Raw genomic sequence first — 20,238 nt, 5'->3', positions numbered from 1 at the left:
CACAATATCTTCCTCAAGGTGGCATAAGTAAATAATATTTTAATAATGATCCTGGGGCACTCTGAGCTAAAACTGGCAAATTGTAGAAATTTCCCTGTAAAATCTTCAAATGGATTGAAAAATGAGTCAATAGTTCAGGAAAAGTATTTAAGAAAAGGTTATCTCTTGGAAAAGTCCTAACATAATGATAACACTAAAGGCCAAATTCTGCTCTCAATTCACCAGTGTAAATCCAGACTAACTCAGCTGACTTCCATGGCAATCTTTGGATTTATATCAGTGGAACTGGGAACAAAATCAGGGGCACTGTCTGTGTTTGCATTTTACAGCTTTGATTGGGAGTTAAGGGCTTACAGCAGCAGAGTGGTTTTGAAAAAGTGGCTGGAGAAATAATCCAACAGTCCCAAGGACGCAAACAAAGATGAATATCCAAAGAAACAGTCTGTCCACTACCATGGCAACATACTTCCAATCTTCAATGACCTGAAGGAAAAAGTCAGATAAAAAGATACATAACAATTTATCATGTTCATCTCCATATCTCTTATTTCTGTACAGTGTTCAGAGTTCTTATATGAAAATAAGAAGAAATAAATGTTAAAATTCAGGGTACTGATCACCACTTAAGTCAGGAAGTAACTCCCCCTCATATACAGTCCTGGAAAGTTGGTGAAGGGTAGTACAAATAGTTTTCACCTTGCTTTGAAACATCGGGTATAGATCACTACTGAATGTTTGGTGCTAAAATGGATGGACTGTTAGCATAAGCCAGTGAGTTTCCCGTGCATGAAGTTTAATTTGCTGATACTATTCATTCTACTTAATAGGGATGAACATTCTTACTGCCTTGTTTTTTTAATAATTGTTTACTTGATCTTGAGTGTCAGCATGCAAAGGTTTTAATACATGTTACCATTGCTGATTGTATTCAAATCCCTGTCCAGTGTGGATAAAATCCTAGTCCCTTGGAAGTTGCAACAGGTGTTCAGCCATTGACTTTAGTGGGGCCAGGATTTTACCCCTGTACTCGCAGTCAGTTCTTTCTCTTACAGTGACTGCAGGCATACTAATGAGTTGTAAAGGGTAATTGTCAAGGTTTTTTTTTTACTTTTATAACTGACTCTAGTTACACACAACAGTTTATCCTCTTAATGGTTTTACAGTACTTCTCAATTATATCTTACTGTTTTCTAGACCATTAGCTATTTCCCTTCCGCACATGCACACTTGTACATCCCATTGCTGTTAATGGGTGTTAGGTGTTTCTGAGAAGAGAATATGCCATAGGACAGCTGTTATTAGATCATGATACTAATGGAAAAAGCAGAGATTAGAATGATGAATGTAAAAAGCATTGGTTTGTAACTAAGCACTTCAGCTAATGTCAGAGGACCTGTGTGCAGAAAGCATTAAATTGGGCTACATCTACCCTATTAGACAAATTCAAATGTATTAAAATCGATTTTATGATGCTAGTTTTTCTGAATTCGATGTTGAGTATCCTTACTTCCTGCAGAGCTCCCAACAAATTCGACACATTGCTTCCACACTGAAATCACCAAACATCGACTGTTGCAGCAGTGTATCGTGGGAACCTATCACACAGCTCCCTCAGCCCTGCATTCTGATCCAGGAGCAGCAGTGCTGTCAGTTTCCCGGGTCCAGCAGCTTCTGGGCCCCAGGAAACTGACAGCACAGCCCTGGTCAATTTCCCAGCTCCCACTAGCACAGTAAACCTTCCAGATTAATAGGGCTGTCCGTTCTTCCCCATAGTCTAAATGTGAGGGTTTACTCCCCCTCCCCACAGGCTCCCCCTGCCCCAGTCCCACCCCAAGTTTCCCCCAAAAAACAACCCTCTGAAAACAACTGCCTGAAAAAAACCACCAAAAAACACTCCCCTGCCAAAACAAACAAACAAACAAACAAACGAAAAACCTGCCCAAAAAACCCCAAACCCCTGCTACTCACAGGCTCTGGTGGAAGAGCTGCTGGAGCCTGCTGTCTGAAGGCCCGTTTTGGGAGTAAGGGCACTTTGAAGTTGCGTGGGTAGTTTGAAGTGCCCATGGCTACATGGCTTGCTGGCGCTTCAAAGTTTGCAACTTCGAAGTTTGCGTGGCGAGAATTAAGCTAATGAGGTGCTGCATATGCAGCACAGCACCTCATTGCTATTCACACTCGGGCTCATTTACATGCCCCCTTTGAAGGAGGAGGTGGAGGAGATAGCAGTAACGGAGAACCTAAGGCTAGACTGGGAGTTGGGGCAGAGAGGAGTCACTCAGGAAATCTTCATGATGTGCAGAGCGGGAGGGGGATTCAGTGTCTGCATTGTTCTATAGGAGGGCATGTTATCTCCAACTTGTGCATTGGCTGAAGGAGACTGGAGGATCTGGCTCAGCAGGACAGAGTGGTGGGGATCCCGAGACAGCAAGAAGGTGGGTGTCAGTTGCCTAATCAGCACACCAGGAAACATCCCAAGGGGTCTTCTGTGACTGCACCCTGTCACAGGGTGGCTGGATTCTTTTTTCCCTTTTTGGATAAAGCACACTTGAGACATCAAAGGAAAGAAATCTGGGAGCTGAAAAGATGGAAGTGATTTCTCCTGTTACTTACACTCTGGTTGTTGTCTTCATTTTTCATGTGGTCTGCTATAAAACTGACTCCATCAATTGCTTCTTGAACCTCTGGAGAAAACTTCATTGAAGATCTTAACCGAAAATCTTGATGGCCACCAATGTTATCTGGATTGTCAGTAATTTTCAAATTGTGGTTTTTCAGAGAGGCTGTGTTCACAAAATAGGTAGAATTTTTGTACAGGTAGGCTGGATCAGTGCGTAGATTTTCAGATTTATTCTTTCTGTGGTTGCTTAACTTTTGCCTTGAAGAGTTATTCTCTGGGCGTTTCATGAACAGAAAAGTTGGAAGCTTCTCAAGGAAAACAGTCTTTACCCATGGGGGCATAGTGTGGGTGCTGGGAGATCTGTGATGGACGTTCAGTACGCAGACACTGGTAACTATTGAGAATGTTACTAATACCATTGTAAACATCAGATACTTCCCAATCAGTGGAACATCCAGGGATGTTGGAGGGACAATTTTGGAGATCAGCAACAAAAACACAGTCAAGGCAAGCAGTACAGATATGCATAAGGTCATCTTTTCCCCACAGTCTGAAGGCAAGTAGAACACCAGGATAGCCAATGATGTAATAAGCACGCAGGGAATTATAAGATTGATGGTATAAAAAAGAGGCTTCCTTTTAATAATAAAGTCATATGTCACATCAACATACTTTGGGTCTGAGGGGTTTACAGTCCTTCTTCCTGGAAGTGCTACAATATCCCATTCTCCACTTGGTGTAAAGTCATCCATGCTTGCCATGGGAGTTTGAAGTACCATATCAATTTCTGTATGATCATATGTCCAAGAGCGAAACTTCAGTGTGCAATTTTGTTGATCAAATGGGAAGTGCTTCACCTCAATCTTGCAGGCACTTTTGTAGATGGCTGGAGGCAACCAGAAAATGCTTCCATTATTCTTTACAATCACATTTGTATACAGGGAAACTTCATATGTACCATCCGCACTGAGGAAATGGGAGAAAAAATAAACTCAGAGACAGCGTATGGGTTCAAAATACAGAAAAAGACAGTACATTCTTAGGCTCGTTATCTCTTCTAGACCTAATCTTCTGTACCCTTTCAGTGATAAAAGCCATTTTTCAGGCATAAACAACATGACTGTGAAAACTATGCATATGTTCTTCCACCTGGAGATTAAGCCATTTTCTAGTATTTAGACAATATAATTTATCAATAATGATGTGTGTATCTAGACCCTGTTTCATCCAATGATCTCAAGGTATTTTATAAATAAGATTCTTATGTATGTAAAAAGATGTAAAAAATGAGATCACCAAAATGCAGCTACCTTTGTTTTGGAATACTGCCAGTAACTGCACATGGTACCATTTCTAAACACTTTAGAGCAAGATTCTGACTCTACCATAAGAGTTTCCTCCATCACCAGGGTGGTTTCCTCTATCACTAGTGGGAAGAGTGTTCTCTAAGTCAGGGATGAGCAAACTTTTTACATCGTGTCCCCTATTTTTGTCCTGTAATTAACTAGGGCCCCCCTAACCTGTCCAGAAGCAAGTGATGGTCCCCTGGGGATGGCATGTTGTCCCCCGGGGTGGCTGCAGGGGGAGCCTGCGGAGGTTATGTACACCCCTGCTGTAAGGTGTCATGGGACTCCTCGCTGTTTTTGTAGATACAGACTAATATGACTACCCCCTGAGATTAAAGAACTTTTAAAAAAATGGTCCTCTGGGTTCCTAGCTTTTAGCATGTACAATAATGCCTGGAGATATGCATATTCAACGTGCACATATCTCTCTTTTATGCAACAGGGGTGTGTGTGGGAGAATACGGAAGGGTGGTGAGACCCCGCAGAGCCAGCCATGGGATCCCCAGTGGGGGGGTGAGAAGACCTGCAGCCCCATGGCTGGAAGCCAGCTGGGTAGTGCCTGGCCAGCAGAGTCAGCCACAAGGTCCCCAGCCAGAGCGCAGGGAGACTCTGCAGCCCTGTGGCTGGAGCCTTCTCCCTCCCTCCCCCCAGCCATGTGGCTGTCTGACAGCTGCGTGGCTTGGGAAAGGGAGGGAGAAGGCTCTTAGTCTTGTTCCCAGCTCCCAGCTTGCAGGAAATGGGAAGCCGGCCAGCCATGAGCTGGTCAGTTTCCTGGGTCCCGCAAGCGGTGGAGAACGGGGAACCAGGCTGCACCCTGGTTCCTGGCTCCCCACCCCTGTGGTAGGCTGGTCAGTTTTCCAGCTTCTGCAAGCCCAGAAGAGACAGGAAACAGGCAGCACAAAAATTCAAATTACGCTGGGGTTCCAGGAATGCAACCTCTGCATAACTTGAGGGTTTACTATACTCAATTAACATTTTCAAGGTTTTTCTCTGCAACTGTGAGGTCTAGAAACATAATTGGGGGGCGGGGAGGGGCGGCACAAAAAAAAGTTGAGATTCTCATGAAATCACTTGATTCCAGGACCTGAGCCTTTAAGAAAATCACCAAATAACATGAGACATGCAATAAAATCAGGAGAATTAGCAATAACAGACTAAAGTTAATGAATGCTAGTTGGGCCCTAACTTATATATTCACCTTTGTAATTAATCTGTGTTGGTGCAGCACTCTGAACAAATTGAAGTTCTAGATTTTGATCACTGGCCAGATGGCCTGTTGCTTGAGGACAGTTGGCTCAGTGCCAGGGCAAAGTGAAAAAGCCTGGATTAGGTATAGGTGCTGGAATTAGAGGTGCCAGGTTTCCAGTTTGGTTCAAAAGCTATAAACAATGTTCCAGCCCCGCTGGGATTAGGACCCCAATGAAGTTCTGATTCTATCCTCCAGATTTTAGAAGCAGACTTTGCTCCCAGATTTACCACTTGCAATGTCTGATTTCACACTAAAGAACATTGCATGGCAGAAGGTCCCACAGGACCTGACCCACTGTTTGCAAGGCTTTGAATCGGCTTCCACTTTGCAAAAATAAATGGGGTTGGAGGGAGGAGGAAAAAACCCTCATGATAAAAGAAAAGGAAGCTGTTCCACATATTTGCAGAAGGGGAATGGGGCTGTGCTACGAAGGCCTGTGAATGGATGCAGTGCTCTTGCTGCTTTGCAGTATAGTGGCTGGACCCTGCCCCTTTAAGAAGCCCATTTTTTTGGTGTGAATCAGGATGTTGGCAGCTCTGAGGATCTGGCTACTATCAATCTCTCTGCCCCCCCTTCCCTCCCCAACCCCAATCACATGGGAGGAACAGGCAGCCAGCCTGAGGAGCATGTGCCTTTGCAAGGGCTTGGGAGAAGAGAGCAGCAGCCTCAGAGAAAGAGAGAAAAACAGGAGAGAAAGAGGAGGAATATACCTGATTTAAGGGGCAAAGGATCTGGTTTTGCATGAAGTTAGGGTCTTGAAAATGCTGCAGCTGCACGGGGGACAAGGGAGGAGTTGATCACATTGTGCCCCCATTTGGAAACTTCATGCCCATTTTATGCACCCCTGCTCTGAGTAGTAGTGAACACCACTGCCTGATGTAGTTGAATGCTCCTTGCAGGATCCTTGGACTAAAAGCATGATGCTATTTAGCTTATGATATTGGTTAGGACAGAAATGCAAAGTGGCATGATTGCAAATAAATATTCCTGAATAGGTTTAATGGAGAAGGTAGTTAAAATGATGCTTTGTTTATATAGTTCATCCATTCAAGCAGCACTTTTTCTCAAATAAGTATTTATTGACAGATTTAACTTATTATAGTAACAAAGAGGAAGCCGTGCTAGTCTATACACTATCAAAACAAAAAGCAGTCAAGTAGCACTTTAAAGACTAGCAAAATAGTTTATTAGGTGAGCTTTCATGTGACAGACCCACTTCTGGCTATGGTCTGAAGAAGTGGGTCTGTCCCATGAAAGCTCACCTAATAAACCATTTTGCTAGTCTTTAAAGTGCTACTTGACTGCTTTTTGTTTTTTTAACTTATCATGTTATTGAAGGACACCATGGGAGTAACTATGTATTAGGTAATGAGCTTTCTTGGGTAAGACACACTTTCTCAAATTCTCCAGATGAAATGAGCAACCACGGAAATATAAGGCATGAAATGGGGGAAAAGGGCTTTTATTCCTTTTTGTCCCTCCTTCTTCCCCCTCTCCATTCTTTATATTTCCCTGGTTGCTCATTTCTTCTGCAGAATCTGAGGAAATGGGTTTTACCCATGAAAGCTCAGCAGCACCTTTAATTGTTAGTCTCTTATTAGGTACAGGACTGCTTGTGGTGGTTCTTTCAAGACTATTCACGGTGGGAAAAGAGTAAATATTCATCACCTTATTTCATAGAATCATAGAACAATAGAGCTTGGACGAGACCTAAAAAAGCCACCTGTCATGTCTACACTAGCCAAAAACTTCGAAATGGCCATGTAAATGGCCATTTCGAAGTTTACTAATGAAGTGCTGAAATACATATTCAGCACCTCATTAGCATGCGGGCGGCCGCAGCACTTCGAAATTGGTGTGGCTCACCACTACGCGGCTCGTCCAGACGGGGCTCCTTTTTGAAAGGACCCTGGCTACTTTGAAGTCCCCTTATTCATATTTCGAAAAGGAGCCCCGTTTGGACGAGCCGCGCGGCGGTGAGCCGTGTCAATTTCGAAGTGCCATGGCGGCCCACATGCTAAGGAGGCGCTGAATATGTATTTCAGCACTTCATTAGTAAACTTCAAAATGGCCATTTGCATGGCCATGTCGAAGTTTTTGGCTAGTGTAGACGTAGCCATCGAGTCCAGCCCCCTGCTCTAAGCAGGACCAAACCCATCAGATCAGCCCAGCCAGGGCTTTGTCGAAGCAAGACTTAACCACTTCCAGGGATGGAGACTCCACTACTTCCCTGGGCAGACCATTCCAATGCTCCACCACCCTCCTAGTGAAAAAGTTTTTCCTAATGTTCAACCTGGACCTTCCCAATTGCAACTTGTGACCATTGTTCCGTGCTCTGCCATCCATGACCACTGTGAACAGCCTCTCTCCAGCCTCTTTGCAACCTCCCTTCAGTAAGCTGAAGACTGTTATCAAGTCCCCCCTCAGTCTTCTCTTCTGTAGACTAAACAGTCCCAATTCCCTCAACCTTTCTTCATAAGTCTTGTACTTCAGCCATCTAATTATTTTGGTTGCCCTCCACTGGACCCTCTCCAGTGTATCAACATCCTTCCTATAATTGGGGACCCAGAACTGGACACAGTACTCTAGATGTGGCCTCACCAAAGCCGAATAAAGAGGATCACTTCTCTGGATCTACTGGCAACGCTCCTCTTGATGCAACCTAATATGCCATTAGCTTTCTTGGCTACAACAGCATACTTTTCACTCATGTCCAACTTCTCATCCACTACAACTCCCAGGTCCTTCTCTGCAGAACTACTGCCAAGCCAGTCAGATCCCAGCCTGTAACAATGGTTGGGATTTTTCCGGCCCAAGTGCAGGACTTTGCACTTGTCCTTATTGAACCTCATCAGATTTCTTGCAGCCCAGTTTTCCAATTTATCTAAGTCACGCTGGACCCTATCCCTACCCTCCAGTGTATCTACCTCTCCCCCTAGCTTAGTGTCATCCACAAACTTGCTGAGGGTGCAATCCAACCTCTCATCCAGGTCATTGATCAATATGTTGAAGAGAACAGGACCCAGAACCAAACGTTGGGGCACTCCACTAGAAACCGACCGCCATCCCGACATCGAGCCATTGATCGCTACCCGCTAGGCCCAACCTTCTAGCCAGCTTTCTATCCATCTTACCATCCATTTATCCAATCCACATTCCTTTAACTTGCTGACAAGAATATTGTGGGAGACCATATCAAAAGCTTTGCGAAAGTCAAGATAAATCACATCCCTTGATTTTCCCCTATCCACAGAGCCAGTTATCTCATTGTATAAACTAATCAGATTGGTCAGGCATGACTTGCTCTTCATGAATCCATGCTGACCATTCCCGATCACTTTTCCCTCCTCCAAGTGCTTCAAAATGACTTCCTTGAGGAGCCCCTCCATGATTTTTCCAGGGACTGGTGTGAGACTGACCAGCCTATAGTTCCCTGGATCATCCTTCTTCCCTTTTTTAAAGATGGGCACTACATTTGCCTTTTTCCAATCATCCAGGATCTCTCCCGATCTCCACAACTTTTCAAAGATAAGGGCCAAGGGCTCGTCAACGACATATGCCAACTCCCTCAGAACCCGCGGATGAATTAGGTCCGGGCCCATGGATTTATGTTCGTTTAGCTTTTTAGATAGCTCCTAACCTGTTCTTTCCTCACCAAAGGCTGTCCACCTTCATCCCACAATGCATCACTTATTGCATTAGTCCGGGACCTGTCCTTGTCCGTGAAGACAGAGGCAAAGAAATCATTAAGTACTTCAGCTTTCCCTACATCATCTGTCACTGGGTTACCTCCCTCATCCAGAAGGGGGCCCACGCCCTCTCTGATCACCTTCTTGCTAATATGCCTGTAGAATTTCTCTGTAAATTAACAAACACATGAATAAAATCTTGAGTAGGACAGTCATTTTTAATAAATCTGGGTTTATCACTTTTTAAAGTTAGACGAGAGGAAATACAGTAAGAGAAACTGACTAAACTACAGTACTTATTTTTCCTTTTTATTTAAAATAAGGGAAAAATCTAACTTAGAGCCATTATATCTGGATCTATCATATCTTTTTAGATAGCTCCTAACCTGTTCTTTCCTCACCAAAGGCTGTCCACCTTCATCCCACAATGCATCACTTATTGCATTAATCCGGGACCTGTCCTTGTCCGTGAAGACAGAGGCAAAGAAATCATTAAGTACTTCAGCTTTCCCTACATCATCTGTCACTGGGTTACCTCCCTCATCCAGAAGGGGGCCCACGCCCTCTCTGATCACCTTCTTGCTAATATGCCTGTAGAATTTCTCTGTAAATTAACAAACACATGAATAAATCTTGAGTAGGACAGTCATTTTTAATAAATCTGGGTTTATCACTTTTTAAAGTTAGACGAGAGGAAATACAGTAAGAGAAACTGACTAAACTACAGTACTTATTTTTCCTTTTTATTTAAAATAAGGGAAAAATCTAACTTAGAGCCATTATATCTGGATCTATCATATCTACTTACTGAAGTAGAAATAGTCATAATATTTAGAAATAGGTATAAATAATCCTTTGCTGTTCATAAAGCTCCTTGAAGAGGAAAAGAGCTATATAAGTGTTAATATTTTTTCTAAGTAAAGTGTGAAACAAATTAACAGCCAAATAAAATCTACACACGTACACATACATATAGTCTCCTAATCAGTTACAGTTTACAGTGAACTGAGACCATCAGAGCCATTATACATAGGTAATTAACAGCCACCAGAAGCAAGCATGCCCTGCTGTCAAAGATAGGCAGTTCCCTAAGAAGAAGACCTAAGAACCTTGGGCTAGTGAACTTTGAACTAAGGGAAGGACATGTTCTGCCATCTAAATTAAGTGCAGGGCCCAACTGAGTGTGTGGGCTCAGAGGCCACCTAATTGAACATGAAATGGCTAGGATACAGGAGAAGAGCCACCACTTTAACCTTGAGCCAGAGGTTAGGGTACTCACTTAGAAAGTAGATGGCAACTAGTTTGAATTCTCACTCCTCCTAATGAGAAGGGATGTGAATAGGACTCTGCCACCTTTCTTTAGAGGGATTTTTTTTATTGAGCAGCATACAATATTGTTAAGATTCAAAGGTTACTTTAAGCTTATTTTCTCAGCAAGGAAAATACTTGGTTTTTTTTTCCTTGTCAAATCAATAGGATTTTTGTTTCTGCCTACAATCTTTGCAACATGTCTTGTATCAAGACTTACTTATTGTAAAGCACAATGTCTGGCAGCCAGATGTGCTTAGAAGGGATCCTCAGCTTATTTATGCCTTCATAGTCAGAGGGCTGCCAAGCCAAACGATAATCAGTCCATTCCTAGAGAAAGAATTGTATAGTTGTGATGTAAGTTATTTTGTGTCAGTCAAATCTAACAAAGCAATGTATTGATAGATTGCCATAGCATACCCATGGGATGGTTACCTGTTTAAGCCAGACATTTGTAGTCATGATCTGTTCACGTTCATTCTAAAGAAAGTGGGGAAAAACATTTATAAATCTATACTGTGCAAAATTAGTCTTATTACTAGGATTTATTAGTCTTTCTGGAATACCTCAAACTCCTGGCTGTCTAAAACCCATTGCATATTTATGAAATCTATCTCTTACAATATTAGGAATCTTTCTGTATCTACAGGTGTGTCACTAAAAAGCACAATAGCGACACTAGCAATATGAAGTGTTACAGAATTTCATCCAATTAAGTAATTTGTTAGCCAAGTCCATTTTAGTTGTATGTGCAGCTTTAAGAAGCTGGTTCAGACATCCACTAGAACAAGTAATAGGTCAAGTAATAGTCTTCTAACAATCTTTTTCTATTCAATGGTCAATGGAATCGATCCGATGTGGATGCATTGAAGAGGGTCCAGTGGAGGACAGTGAAAATTGTTAGGGGGTTGGAGCACATGGCTTACAAGGAGAGGCTGAGTTATCTGGGCTTATTTAGTTTGCAGAAGAGAAGCGTGAGGGTCAATTTGATATCAGCCTTTGACTTCCTGAAGGGGAATTCTAAAGAGGATGGGGAGAGGCTGTTCTCAGTAGTAATGGATGGCAGAACAAGGAGCAATGGTCTCAAATTAGTGTGGGGGAGGGTCTAGGTTGGATAGTGGGAAAAACTTTCCATAGGAGAATGGTGAAGCACTGGAATGTGTTACCTAGAGGGGTGGTAGAATCTCCTTCTCTAAAAGCATTTTAGTCCCAGCTTGATAGAGTCCTGGCTGGGATGATTTTAGTTACGGTTGATCTTGCTTTGAGTAGGGGGGGCTGGACTCGATGACCTCCTGAAGTCCCTTCCAGCACTAGGATTCTATGATTAATGGGTATCCTTGCAGAAAATCTCAATCAAAGACTTCACAGATATGGAGCCTGTCTGATTTCTTGCCTGTATAAGGGATTACTCCAGCTGTGAATTAGGCTTGTTAGTGGAAGCCTCCTGTGTTGCTGCTTATATTCTTCCCATTCTGTGTCTCAGTTCTGCCCCTTTCCCTGTCACTAAATTCACAGGCAAATGTTCTCTATAAATAAGTAAATTTCTACTGGGCAACTATATTGATCAAAACTCATTTGACTCTTTCTTGTTAGATGTCTATCAAAACAAAAAAAGCAGTAAAGTAGCACTTTAAAGACAAACAAAATAATTTATTAGGTGAGCTTTCATGGGACAGACCCACTTCTTCAGACCATAGGCATACCAGATGAATATTTAAGGCATAGAGATCCAAAAATAGTAATCAAGGTTGACAAATCAAAAAAAAATTATCAAGGTGAGCAAATCAGAGAGTCGACGGGTTTGGGGGTGTGTATCAAGAATTAGATTAAGCCAAGTATGCAAAAGAGCTCCTATAATGACCCAGAAAATTTGCATCCTGGTTCAGACCGTGTGTTAATGTGTCAAATTTGAATATAAAAGAGAGTTCAGCAGCCTCTCTTTCCAAGTAGTGTGAAAATTCCTCTTCAGCAAGACACAAACTGTTAAGTCATTAACAGAATGGCCCACTCCATAAAAATGTTGTCTGACTGGTTTGTGGATCAGGAGTGCTTTTATGTCTGTTTTGTGCTCATTAACTCTTTGTCTAAGAGAGTTTGAAGTGTGTCCGATATACAAAGCATCTGGGCATTGTTGGCACATGGTGGCATATATAATGTTAGTTGGGGAACATGAGAATGTGCCCGTGATTCTGTGACTAACTTGGTTCGGTCCAGTGATGGTATCCCCAGAATATATATGTGGACAAAGCTGGCAGCAGGCTTTGGTGCAAGGAAAAGTCCCAGGACTGGTGTTCCTGTGGTGTAGACTGTGGCTGTTGGTGAAAATCCTCATAAGGTTGGGAGGTTGTCTGTAGGAGAGAACAGGCCTGTCACCTGCCTTCTGGGGTGTGGCATGCTGATTAAGGATAGGTTGTAGGTCTTTAATAATGCGTTGCAGTGGTTTGAGTTGGGGGCTGTAGGTAATGACCAGTGGTGTTCTGTTCTTGGCTTTTTTGGGCCTATCTGGGAGTAGCTGGTCTCTGGCTATTCATCTGTTCCTGTCGATTTGTTTTTTTTTATTTCTCCTGGTGGGTAATTCAGGTTTATGAATATTTGGCAAAGATCTTGTAGTTTTTGGTCTTTGGCAGTAGGATCAGAGCAAATGCAATCGTACTTAAGGGCTTGACTGTAAACAATGGATCTAGTTATGCGTGCAGGATGGAAGCTAAAAGCATGTAGGTAAGTACAGCGATCAGAGGGTTTCCGGTAGAGTGTGGTACCAATCAGGCCTTCCTTGATTTGCACTGTGGTGTCCAGGAAATGTATCACTCGCGTTGAGTAATCGAGGCATAAGTTGATGGTGGGGTGCAGACTGTTAAAGTCTCTGTGGAATTATTCTAGAGTCTCTGTACCATCGGTCCAAATCACAAAGATGTAATCAATGTATCTTAAGTAGAGGAGGGGTAATAGGGGACGAGAGCTGAGGAATCATAGTTTCAGGTCAGCCATAAATATATGTCTCTTAGACAAAGAGTTAATGGGCACAAAACAGACATAAAAAACACTCCTGATCCACAAACCAGTCAGACAACATTTTAATGGAGTTGGCTATTCTGTTAAGCTGTGTCTACACGTGCATGCTACTTCGAAGTAGCAGCACTAACTTCGAAATAGCGCCCGTCATGGCTACACGCGTCGGGCGCTATTTCGAAGTTAACTTCGACGTTAGGCGGCGAGACGTTGAAGTCGCTAACCTCATGATGGGATCGGAATAGCGCCCTACTTCGACGTTCAACGTCGAAGTAGGGACCGTGTAGACGATCCGCGTCCCGCAACGTCGAAATTGCCGGGTCCTCCATGGCAGCCATCAGCTGTGGGGTTGAGAGATGCTCTCTCTCCAGCCCCTGCGGGGCTCTATGGTCACCGTGGGCAGCAGCCCTTAGCCCAGGGCTTCTGGCTGCTGCTGCGGCAGCTGGGGATCCATGCTGCAGGCACGGGGTCTGCAACCAGTTGTCGGCTCTGTGTATCTTGTGTTGTTTAGTGCAACTGTGTCTGGAAGGGGCCCTTTAAGGGAGCGGCTTGCTGTTGAGTCCGCCCTGTGACCTTGTCTGCAGCTGTGCCTGGCACCCTTATTTCGATGTGTGCTACTGTGGCGTGTAGACGTTCCCTCGCAGCGCCTATTTCGATGTGGTGCCGCGCAACATTGAAGTTGAACATCGACGTTGCCAGCCCTGGAGGACGTGTAGACGTTATTCATCAAAATAGCCTATTTCGATGTTGGCTTCACGTGTAGACGTAGCCTTAATGACTTAAGATTTTGCGTCTTACTGAAGAGGAATTTTCACACTACTTTGGAAAGAGAGACTGCTGAACTCACTTTTATATTCAAATTCAACACATTAACACATGGTTTGAACTGGGATGCAAATTTTCTGGGTCATTATAGGGGCACTTTTGCATACTTGGCTTAATCTAATTCTTGACTCCCCTGCCCCCACTGCCCCTCTACTCTCTGATTTGCTCACCTTGATAATTTGTTTTTATTTGTCAACCTTGATTCCTATTTTTAGTTCGCTATGCCTTAAATATTGAGTCTGTTCTGGTATGCCTATGGTCTGAAGAAGCAGGTCTGTCCCACGAAAGCTCACCTAATAAATTATTTTGGTAGTCTTTAAAGTACTACTTTACTGCTTTTTTGTTTTGATAGTATACAGGCGAGCACGACTTTCTCTCTGTTAGATGTCTGTAAATGCAAAGAGGCTCTTATCTTGGCAGCCAATACTAAAAAAAATTTGGATGGAAAATAAAGACAAAAAGCTAATCAAGCTGTTCTTAGATGATGCTGCAGACATTCAGGATAATGGCAGGAAGTAGAGCTAGAGTGACATTTCCGGTGAGAGTTAATGAAAAGGCCAAAAATACAAAGATAAACTTAGTCCATTAAGACTCAATATTGTCCTTAATGGATTAAGTTTATCTTTGTCCTTTAGCAATATTGCTAACTGCCTTTATGTTCCAAGGCACTGTCCTGGATTAGCCTAGTTAATGTCAGTTTGTCTTTAGCAACTGAGTTTGTGTCTTCAAATTAAGTGTTAGGCAATTTCATAGAACACGTACAAGTACACTCATCCCTTGTTAAATGAGTACTTCACTTACAAGTACTCACTAAAATGAGGGACACATACACGTATCTTTGTTCACTAGGGCTACGTCTACACGTGCATGCTACATCGAAATAGTCTATTTCGATGAATAACGTCTACACGTCCTCCAGGGCTGGCAACGTCGATGTTCAACTTCGACGTTGGGCAGCACCACATCGAAATAGGCACTGCAAGGGAACGTCTACACGCCAAAGTAGCACACATCGAAATAGGGATGCCAGGCACAGCTGCAGACAGGGTCACAGGGCGGACTCAACAGCAAGCTGCTCCCTTAAAGGGCCCCTCCCAGACACAGTTGCACTAAACAACACAAGATCCACAGAGCCAACAACTGGTTGCAGACCCTGTGCATGCAGCATGGATCCCCAGCTGCCGCAGCAGCAGCCAGAAGACCTGGGCTAAGGGCTGCTGCACACAGTGACCATAGAGCCCCACAGGGGCTGGAGAGAGAGCGTCTCTCAACCCGTCAGCTGATGGCCACCATGGCGGACCCCGCTATTTTGATGTTGCAGGATGCGGATCATCTACACGTGCCCTACGTCGACGTTCAACTTCGAAGTAGGGCGCTATTCCCATCCCCTCATGGGGTTAGCGACTTTGACGTCTCGCCGCCGAACATCGATTTCAACTTTGAAATAGCGCCCAATACGTTTACTTCGAAGTAGCGTGCACGTGTAGACGTGGCCTAGATGAGTGAACTCCCACCTCTGCTAATATGAGCTTTACCCCGCATCCCACAGACCCAATCTGCCACAGCCTGAACCCCCCGCTGACCCCACAGACCCATTCCGCTGCAGCCTGAAACCCCCTGCTGGCCCTGGACATCCAACCTGCTGCAGTCTGAAAGCCTGCTGGCCCCACAGACCCAACACGCAGCAGTCTGAACCCCTCGCCAGCCCTGCACATCCACCCCACCACAGCCTGAATCCCCCACTGGCCCTGCAGACCCAACCTACAGCAGCCTTAACCCCCCTGCCTGCCCCACGGCCCCAACCCACTGCAGCCTGAAACCCTGCCAGCGTCACAGACCCAACCTGCTGCAGCCTTAACCCTCCCCACGCACCACGGACCCAACCTGCAGCAGCCTTAAACCCCACCCCACCCCCCCCCACACACCTGCCCCATGCACCCAACCTGCAGCGGCCTAAATTTCTCCTCAATACATGGCCAAGGGTATGTCTTCAGTTTGTTAGCCTATGCTGGCTCCATGCCAGTGTGCCTTCACTACTATTGCTACAGGAACTAGTTAAATTAGAGCTAGAGCAGGTATATCTACCCACACTACAGTTGGATCTCAATTTACAGTAGTCATACTCTCAGATTGTGTCGACACTAGAAGAGGGTGTTTTAGTATATGTTAGCTAATGTGTTAAGATATAATATAGACAATGCAATTGTAGACTTTGTGCAGTTATTGAGGCAAACACTAGGATTCCTCCAGCTCACACAAGTTGAAACTACAGCTTGCCTTCTTTTCTTGTTATTAAGGTGTTTAAAACACCTCTTTTTCTAGTGTAGATAGATATGGCCTAAGAGCTTGTCTGCACAAGTTTTTTGATGTGAAGTAATGATTGCCAATTAATTTGAGTTAGCTAACATGGTTTTTATGAGCAGGTGTGGATATTCCACATGTATTTGTGGTTTACCTTATCCTGAGCTGTAGGAATAAAAGTCCATGGAGTGTGCAGGCTAGCTAATTTTATCTGTCTGTGCATTTATATTGTGGCCTGATAAAGAGACAACACATTACTTTACACTTACACAGATCTGTAACATGGCCTTGTTTCATTTGTGCCTGGCAGTTGAGATATATTGGGTGGAAGAGAGAACACAACTTGTCATGAGACAATAGTGATGCCTAAGTGATTGGGAAGGAGCAAGAGTAGGTAAGTTGTTTCAGAAGTTGTGAATAACCTGTCTTTATATATGTTGTATAAGCAGTTGGTGTGAGCAGACTGGATTGAGAAGATGGAAGTCTGCAGCTGGGCTGAATAGCAGGACTCTGGCAAATTTAGAGCAGATATCTTATTAAATGAAGGACAAGGAACAGCCTGGTTAGAATTCCTTCCACTCTTAGATTTACATAAAGCTTGTACGTACAGTGGACCCTCGAGTTACACAAGGATTCCATTCCGCACACCCTCATGTAACCCAGATTTTGCATAAATGGGGTTCCGGCTTTTTTCCTGGTGAAACACACATTCTGCAGCTGGGGAAGCAGCAGAAATGTTAGTCTTGGGGGGGGTGCAGTTGGGGAAACGTTAAGCCCGGTGGTGGGTTGGGGCTGTGGGAGGCAGGGATTAAGACTGGGGTGGGTTAGGGCTGCAGGGGTTAGGGATGGAGTTGAGCTGGAGCTGTGCACAGGGGTTGTGAGCTGAAGCCCTGCATGGGTGGTGAGCCAGGCCATGGGGGCGGGGGGTAGGGGGTGGGGGGTTGAACCAGGGCTGCACACCAGGAGTTTGAACCGGAACATGGCCGGGGGCGGGTGTGAGCCATCGGGGAGGGGGGGAGGGTTCACTGGGGCTGGGGAGGTTGAGCCAGAGTCACGCAGTGAACTAGAGCCAGAGGCAGGGGTGGGGCGTGAGCAGGATCTATGTGTGGATGGTGAGCGGAGTGGGGGGTTTGGGGGGCTGAGCTAGGGCCATGCGGAGCTGGAAGGGCTGAGCCAGGGCTGGTGGGGAATGAGTTAAGTGCAACTGAAAATTGTGCATTTCCAGGGTTTACTGCAGGAATTGTGGGTTCATGTACTCTGAGATCTTGGTGTATTGTATTGCTAATAATGGATTTACAACTTTCTTTCCTTACGTGGGCATATCTCTGGCACAATTTGGATGATAGAGAGGGAGCGATGGCTTTACTATACGCATCTTTAGTCTGTTGGAGCCTGTGGAAGTCTCTCTGGCCTGTCTGGGGCTCGAAAGATTGGAGTGCAAAGATCCTGGAGGATTTCTGCTAGAAAATCTCTGCAAGTGGAGCTAACGTTCCTAAAAAGCACCATTAACTCCCTTAGGAAGTGTAGTACCCAGAGGCATTGAGACCTGACCTGGGGTGAGTGAAGTCTCTGCTCTACAGCCTTGGCTGAGAGCCAGCTGGCCTTTAGCTCCTGCGGTAGAGTGCAGAGCTTTGGACCCTACGCTTGCAGGTTCTATCCCTGGTGCCAGCCACGCAGGTCTATCGGCATTACAGAAGCATCTGTTGCTATAGAAGAATTGGCTCGAGTTAAGCAAATGGCAGTGCTGTACCTAACAAGTTCTTGCTGCCATGGAGAAGCTGGCTAACCCAAATAATGGTCTGGGATCAATATGCTTACTGTTACCTTTATTGCTTCAGAGTTTTGTGGGGTTTGTAGATCATACTTTACCCTGCTCTTTGAGTGTGCACTCTTTATTCCTTGCAGGAAGACTTAACAAAGATGGGTAACTTGTAACAGTCACAGAGAGGAGATAGGACATGTCCAAGGGTGGGTAGCCTTAAGGCACCTCAGTTATCAGCTAACCAATAGCCCTCAAGAGGTCTTGGGTTGGAGCATGGTGAAGTGGGAAGGGCCATACTCCCCTACCAATACCCTCCCCATGGTGATGCTACTTAACCATCCAATCCCTGAGTGATTGGCATCATAGGCAGATTTAATTTTAAGAATGTGCTTAAACCCCCTTGAAGTTTATAGGATTAAAGCTCATGCAAAAAACTAAGAATCTAACAGCCATCCTAAATAGTGGTTGGTTGATTAAGTGCTTTCTTAAGTTTTTTGGCCTAAACTCTAGAGATTCAGAGCTTTTGGACAGGAGTTCCTAGATTTCACTTCTGTTCTCAGACCATACCACATTTTTCACGGTGCACAGCAAAAAGATAAGTTATCATTATACATATTATGGGGAAGATCCCCATCTTATATAAAATGATGTAGCTTTACTGAAATTAATAGAACCATGCTAGATTATCAGCTAAGGAGCTGACTCTCCATTTTTAGTACTTCATAGTTTAGCAATAAATTTCCTTTTTCTTGAATAAAGGTTATATTTTCAAGTTCTGATAATACATGTACATGTGCCTTTGTTACTTATATGTAAACCATATAATAACAATACCATCTGTCACCTCCAGAGTGCTCTACCTCTTCAGAGTTCCATACAAATGATAATGAATGAAAAGGCACATTCTGTTCAAACTTACCACACTGATTAGCTGTGCCAGGGAAACCTGCAGTTCAATAGATACCAACTGTGAGGAGTTGACTGCAGGGCGAATTAACTTATTATACCTGGCAGGGCTCAGTAGGTGGTTCATTAACTTCTCCTCAGAATCTGCTGCATTGCTTCCTGTAAAACAGGAGAGAACAGGACCCTGGCATGAAGAAGAGATTACATTCGGAAGTGAGCAGTTCAGCTTAGAATCCTAATCCGAACGAAAGAAAAGCTCTAAATTTTGTGAAAGACCTTACTTCATCATGAAAGCCTTTTGGGACACCTTTTAGTAAAGCAAGACATAAATCAAGGTAGAATTATCCCTTTGATTTTCTTATTAAAATGGGAAACTCTTCATCATTGCAGCACCAAACTAATAGTCTCTGTAGTATGGAGTGATACTGCATGCAAAAGGCCTTTTTCATGTCATGAAAAAAGGATATTTGAAGCCACAGAGGACAGGTGTCCAAAGCCCTTTGTGACTTGAAAATCTCCCTTTTACCTGTCTTAGCAGATGAAGGTGGAATCAGGCACATCTATGGTTGGAAAAGTGTGATATGTATAGGGAAAAGCCTAGTGATAAACTGGTCAATGATTTTAAGATTATTAAAGAGCACTGTTTATTGCTGGTTCTAGAAAGTTTTTCAGAAATTCTAGAAAGTTTTGCAGAACCAAAGCCATGATTCTAGAGTTGGCCCTTCTGATACTTGGAAACAAACCTGAGATATGGAGTAGTCAGAATAGCGACACTTTAAAGTGTTAGGTGACCAAGGAGTTAAGTGATTGTAAAACATAAAGTCTGAAGGATTCCAGGTGATCAAGCAACACAAACATTTTCCTTTAGTTGAAGTAATCTATGGTACAATTTCAGAAATAATGAAATCTGGTGCTCTTTTTTTAATGAAATCTGGTGCTCTTTTCTTTTTTTTTTTTTTTGGTGCCAGTACTGAGTACCAGCACGTCGGCAGCCCCAGCCATGGGATTGGATGTGAGGGGGTGGGGAGCTAGAAGAGTACTGGCTCCTCTTTTTTTAACCCAAAAAAAAAAAACACTGATGAACTCCATCATTAGGCCATTACACTCGCCAAGCTTGTCCTCTGCAAATTACTGTTGACAACGTAATAGATTGTGGCAAATTCTCCTGGGTTACATGAGTGTAAATCTGGAGAAACTCCATTGACTTCATTGGTAAAACTCTGACA

At 43.9% G+C, this 20,238-nt stretch overlaps 1 protein-coding gene across 1 annotated transcript; it reads right to left on the bottom strand.

Annotated features, from left to right (window-relative positions):
* Positions 1–342: 342 nt before the first annotated feature.
* Positions 343–19,166, bottom strand: CHRNB4 (cholinergic receptor nicotinic beta 4 subunit). Its single transcript, XM_075006512.1, has 5 exons — positions 19,026–19,166; positions 10,645–10,689; positions 10,430–10,539; positions 2,611–3,583; positions 343–483 (listed from the first exon to the last, which is right to left on the bottom strand). Exons 1-5 carry the CDS (start codon positions 19,137–19,139, stop codon positions 343–345), a joined length of 1,383 nt encoding a protein of 460 aa, XP_074862613.1. The 5' UTR covers positions 19,140–19,166.
* Between the last annotated feature and the right edge of the window lie 1,072 nt (positions 19,167–20,238).

This window comes from Carettochelys insculpta, chromosome 12 (genome assembly GCF_033958435.1).
Source record: "Carettochelys insculpta isolate YL-2023 chromosome 12, ASM3395843v1, whole genome shotgun sequence".
Lineage (NCBI taxonomy): Eukaryota > Metazoa > Chordata > Testudines > Carettochelyidae > Carettochelys > Carettochelys insculpta.
This window is presented reverse-complemented; position numbering and strand designations above follow the sequence as displayed.

Excerpts from the sequence above, each read along its gene's own strand:
- CHRNB4 (XM_075006512.1), bottom strand. The coding sequence starts at position 19,139 with ATGAACCACCTACTGAGCCCTGCCAGGTATAATAAGTTAATTCGCCCT. Across the intron at positions 10,690-19,025 it reads TGGCACAGCTAATCAGTGTG|AATGAACGTGAACAGATCAT; the intron begins GTAAGTTTGAAC and ends CACTTTCTTTAG. Across the intron at positions 3,584-10,429 it reads GACATTGTGCTTTACAATAA|TGCGGATGGTACATATGAAG; the intron begins GTAAGTCTTGAT and ends CCATTTCCTCAG.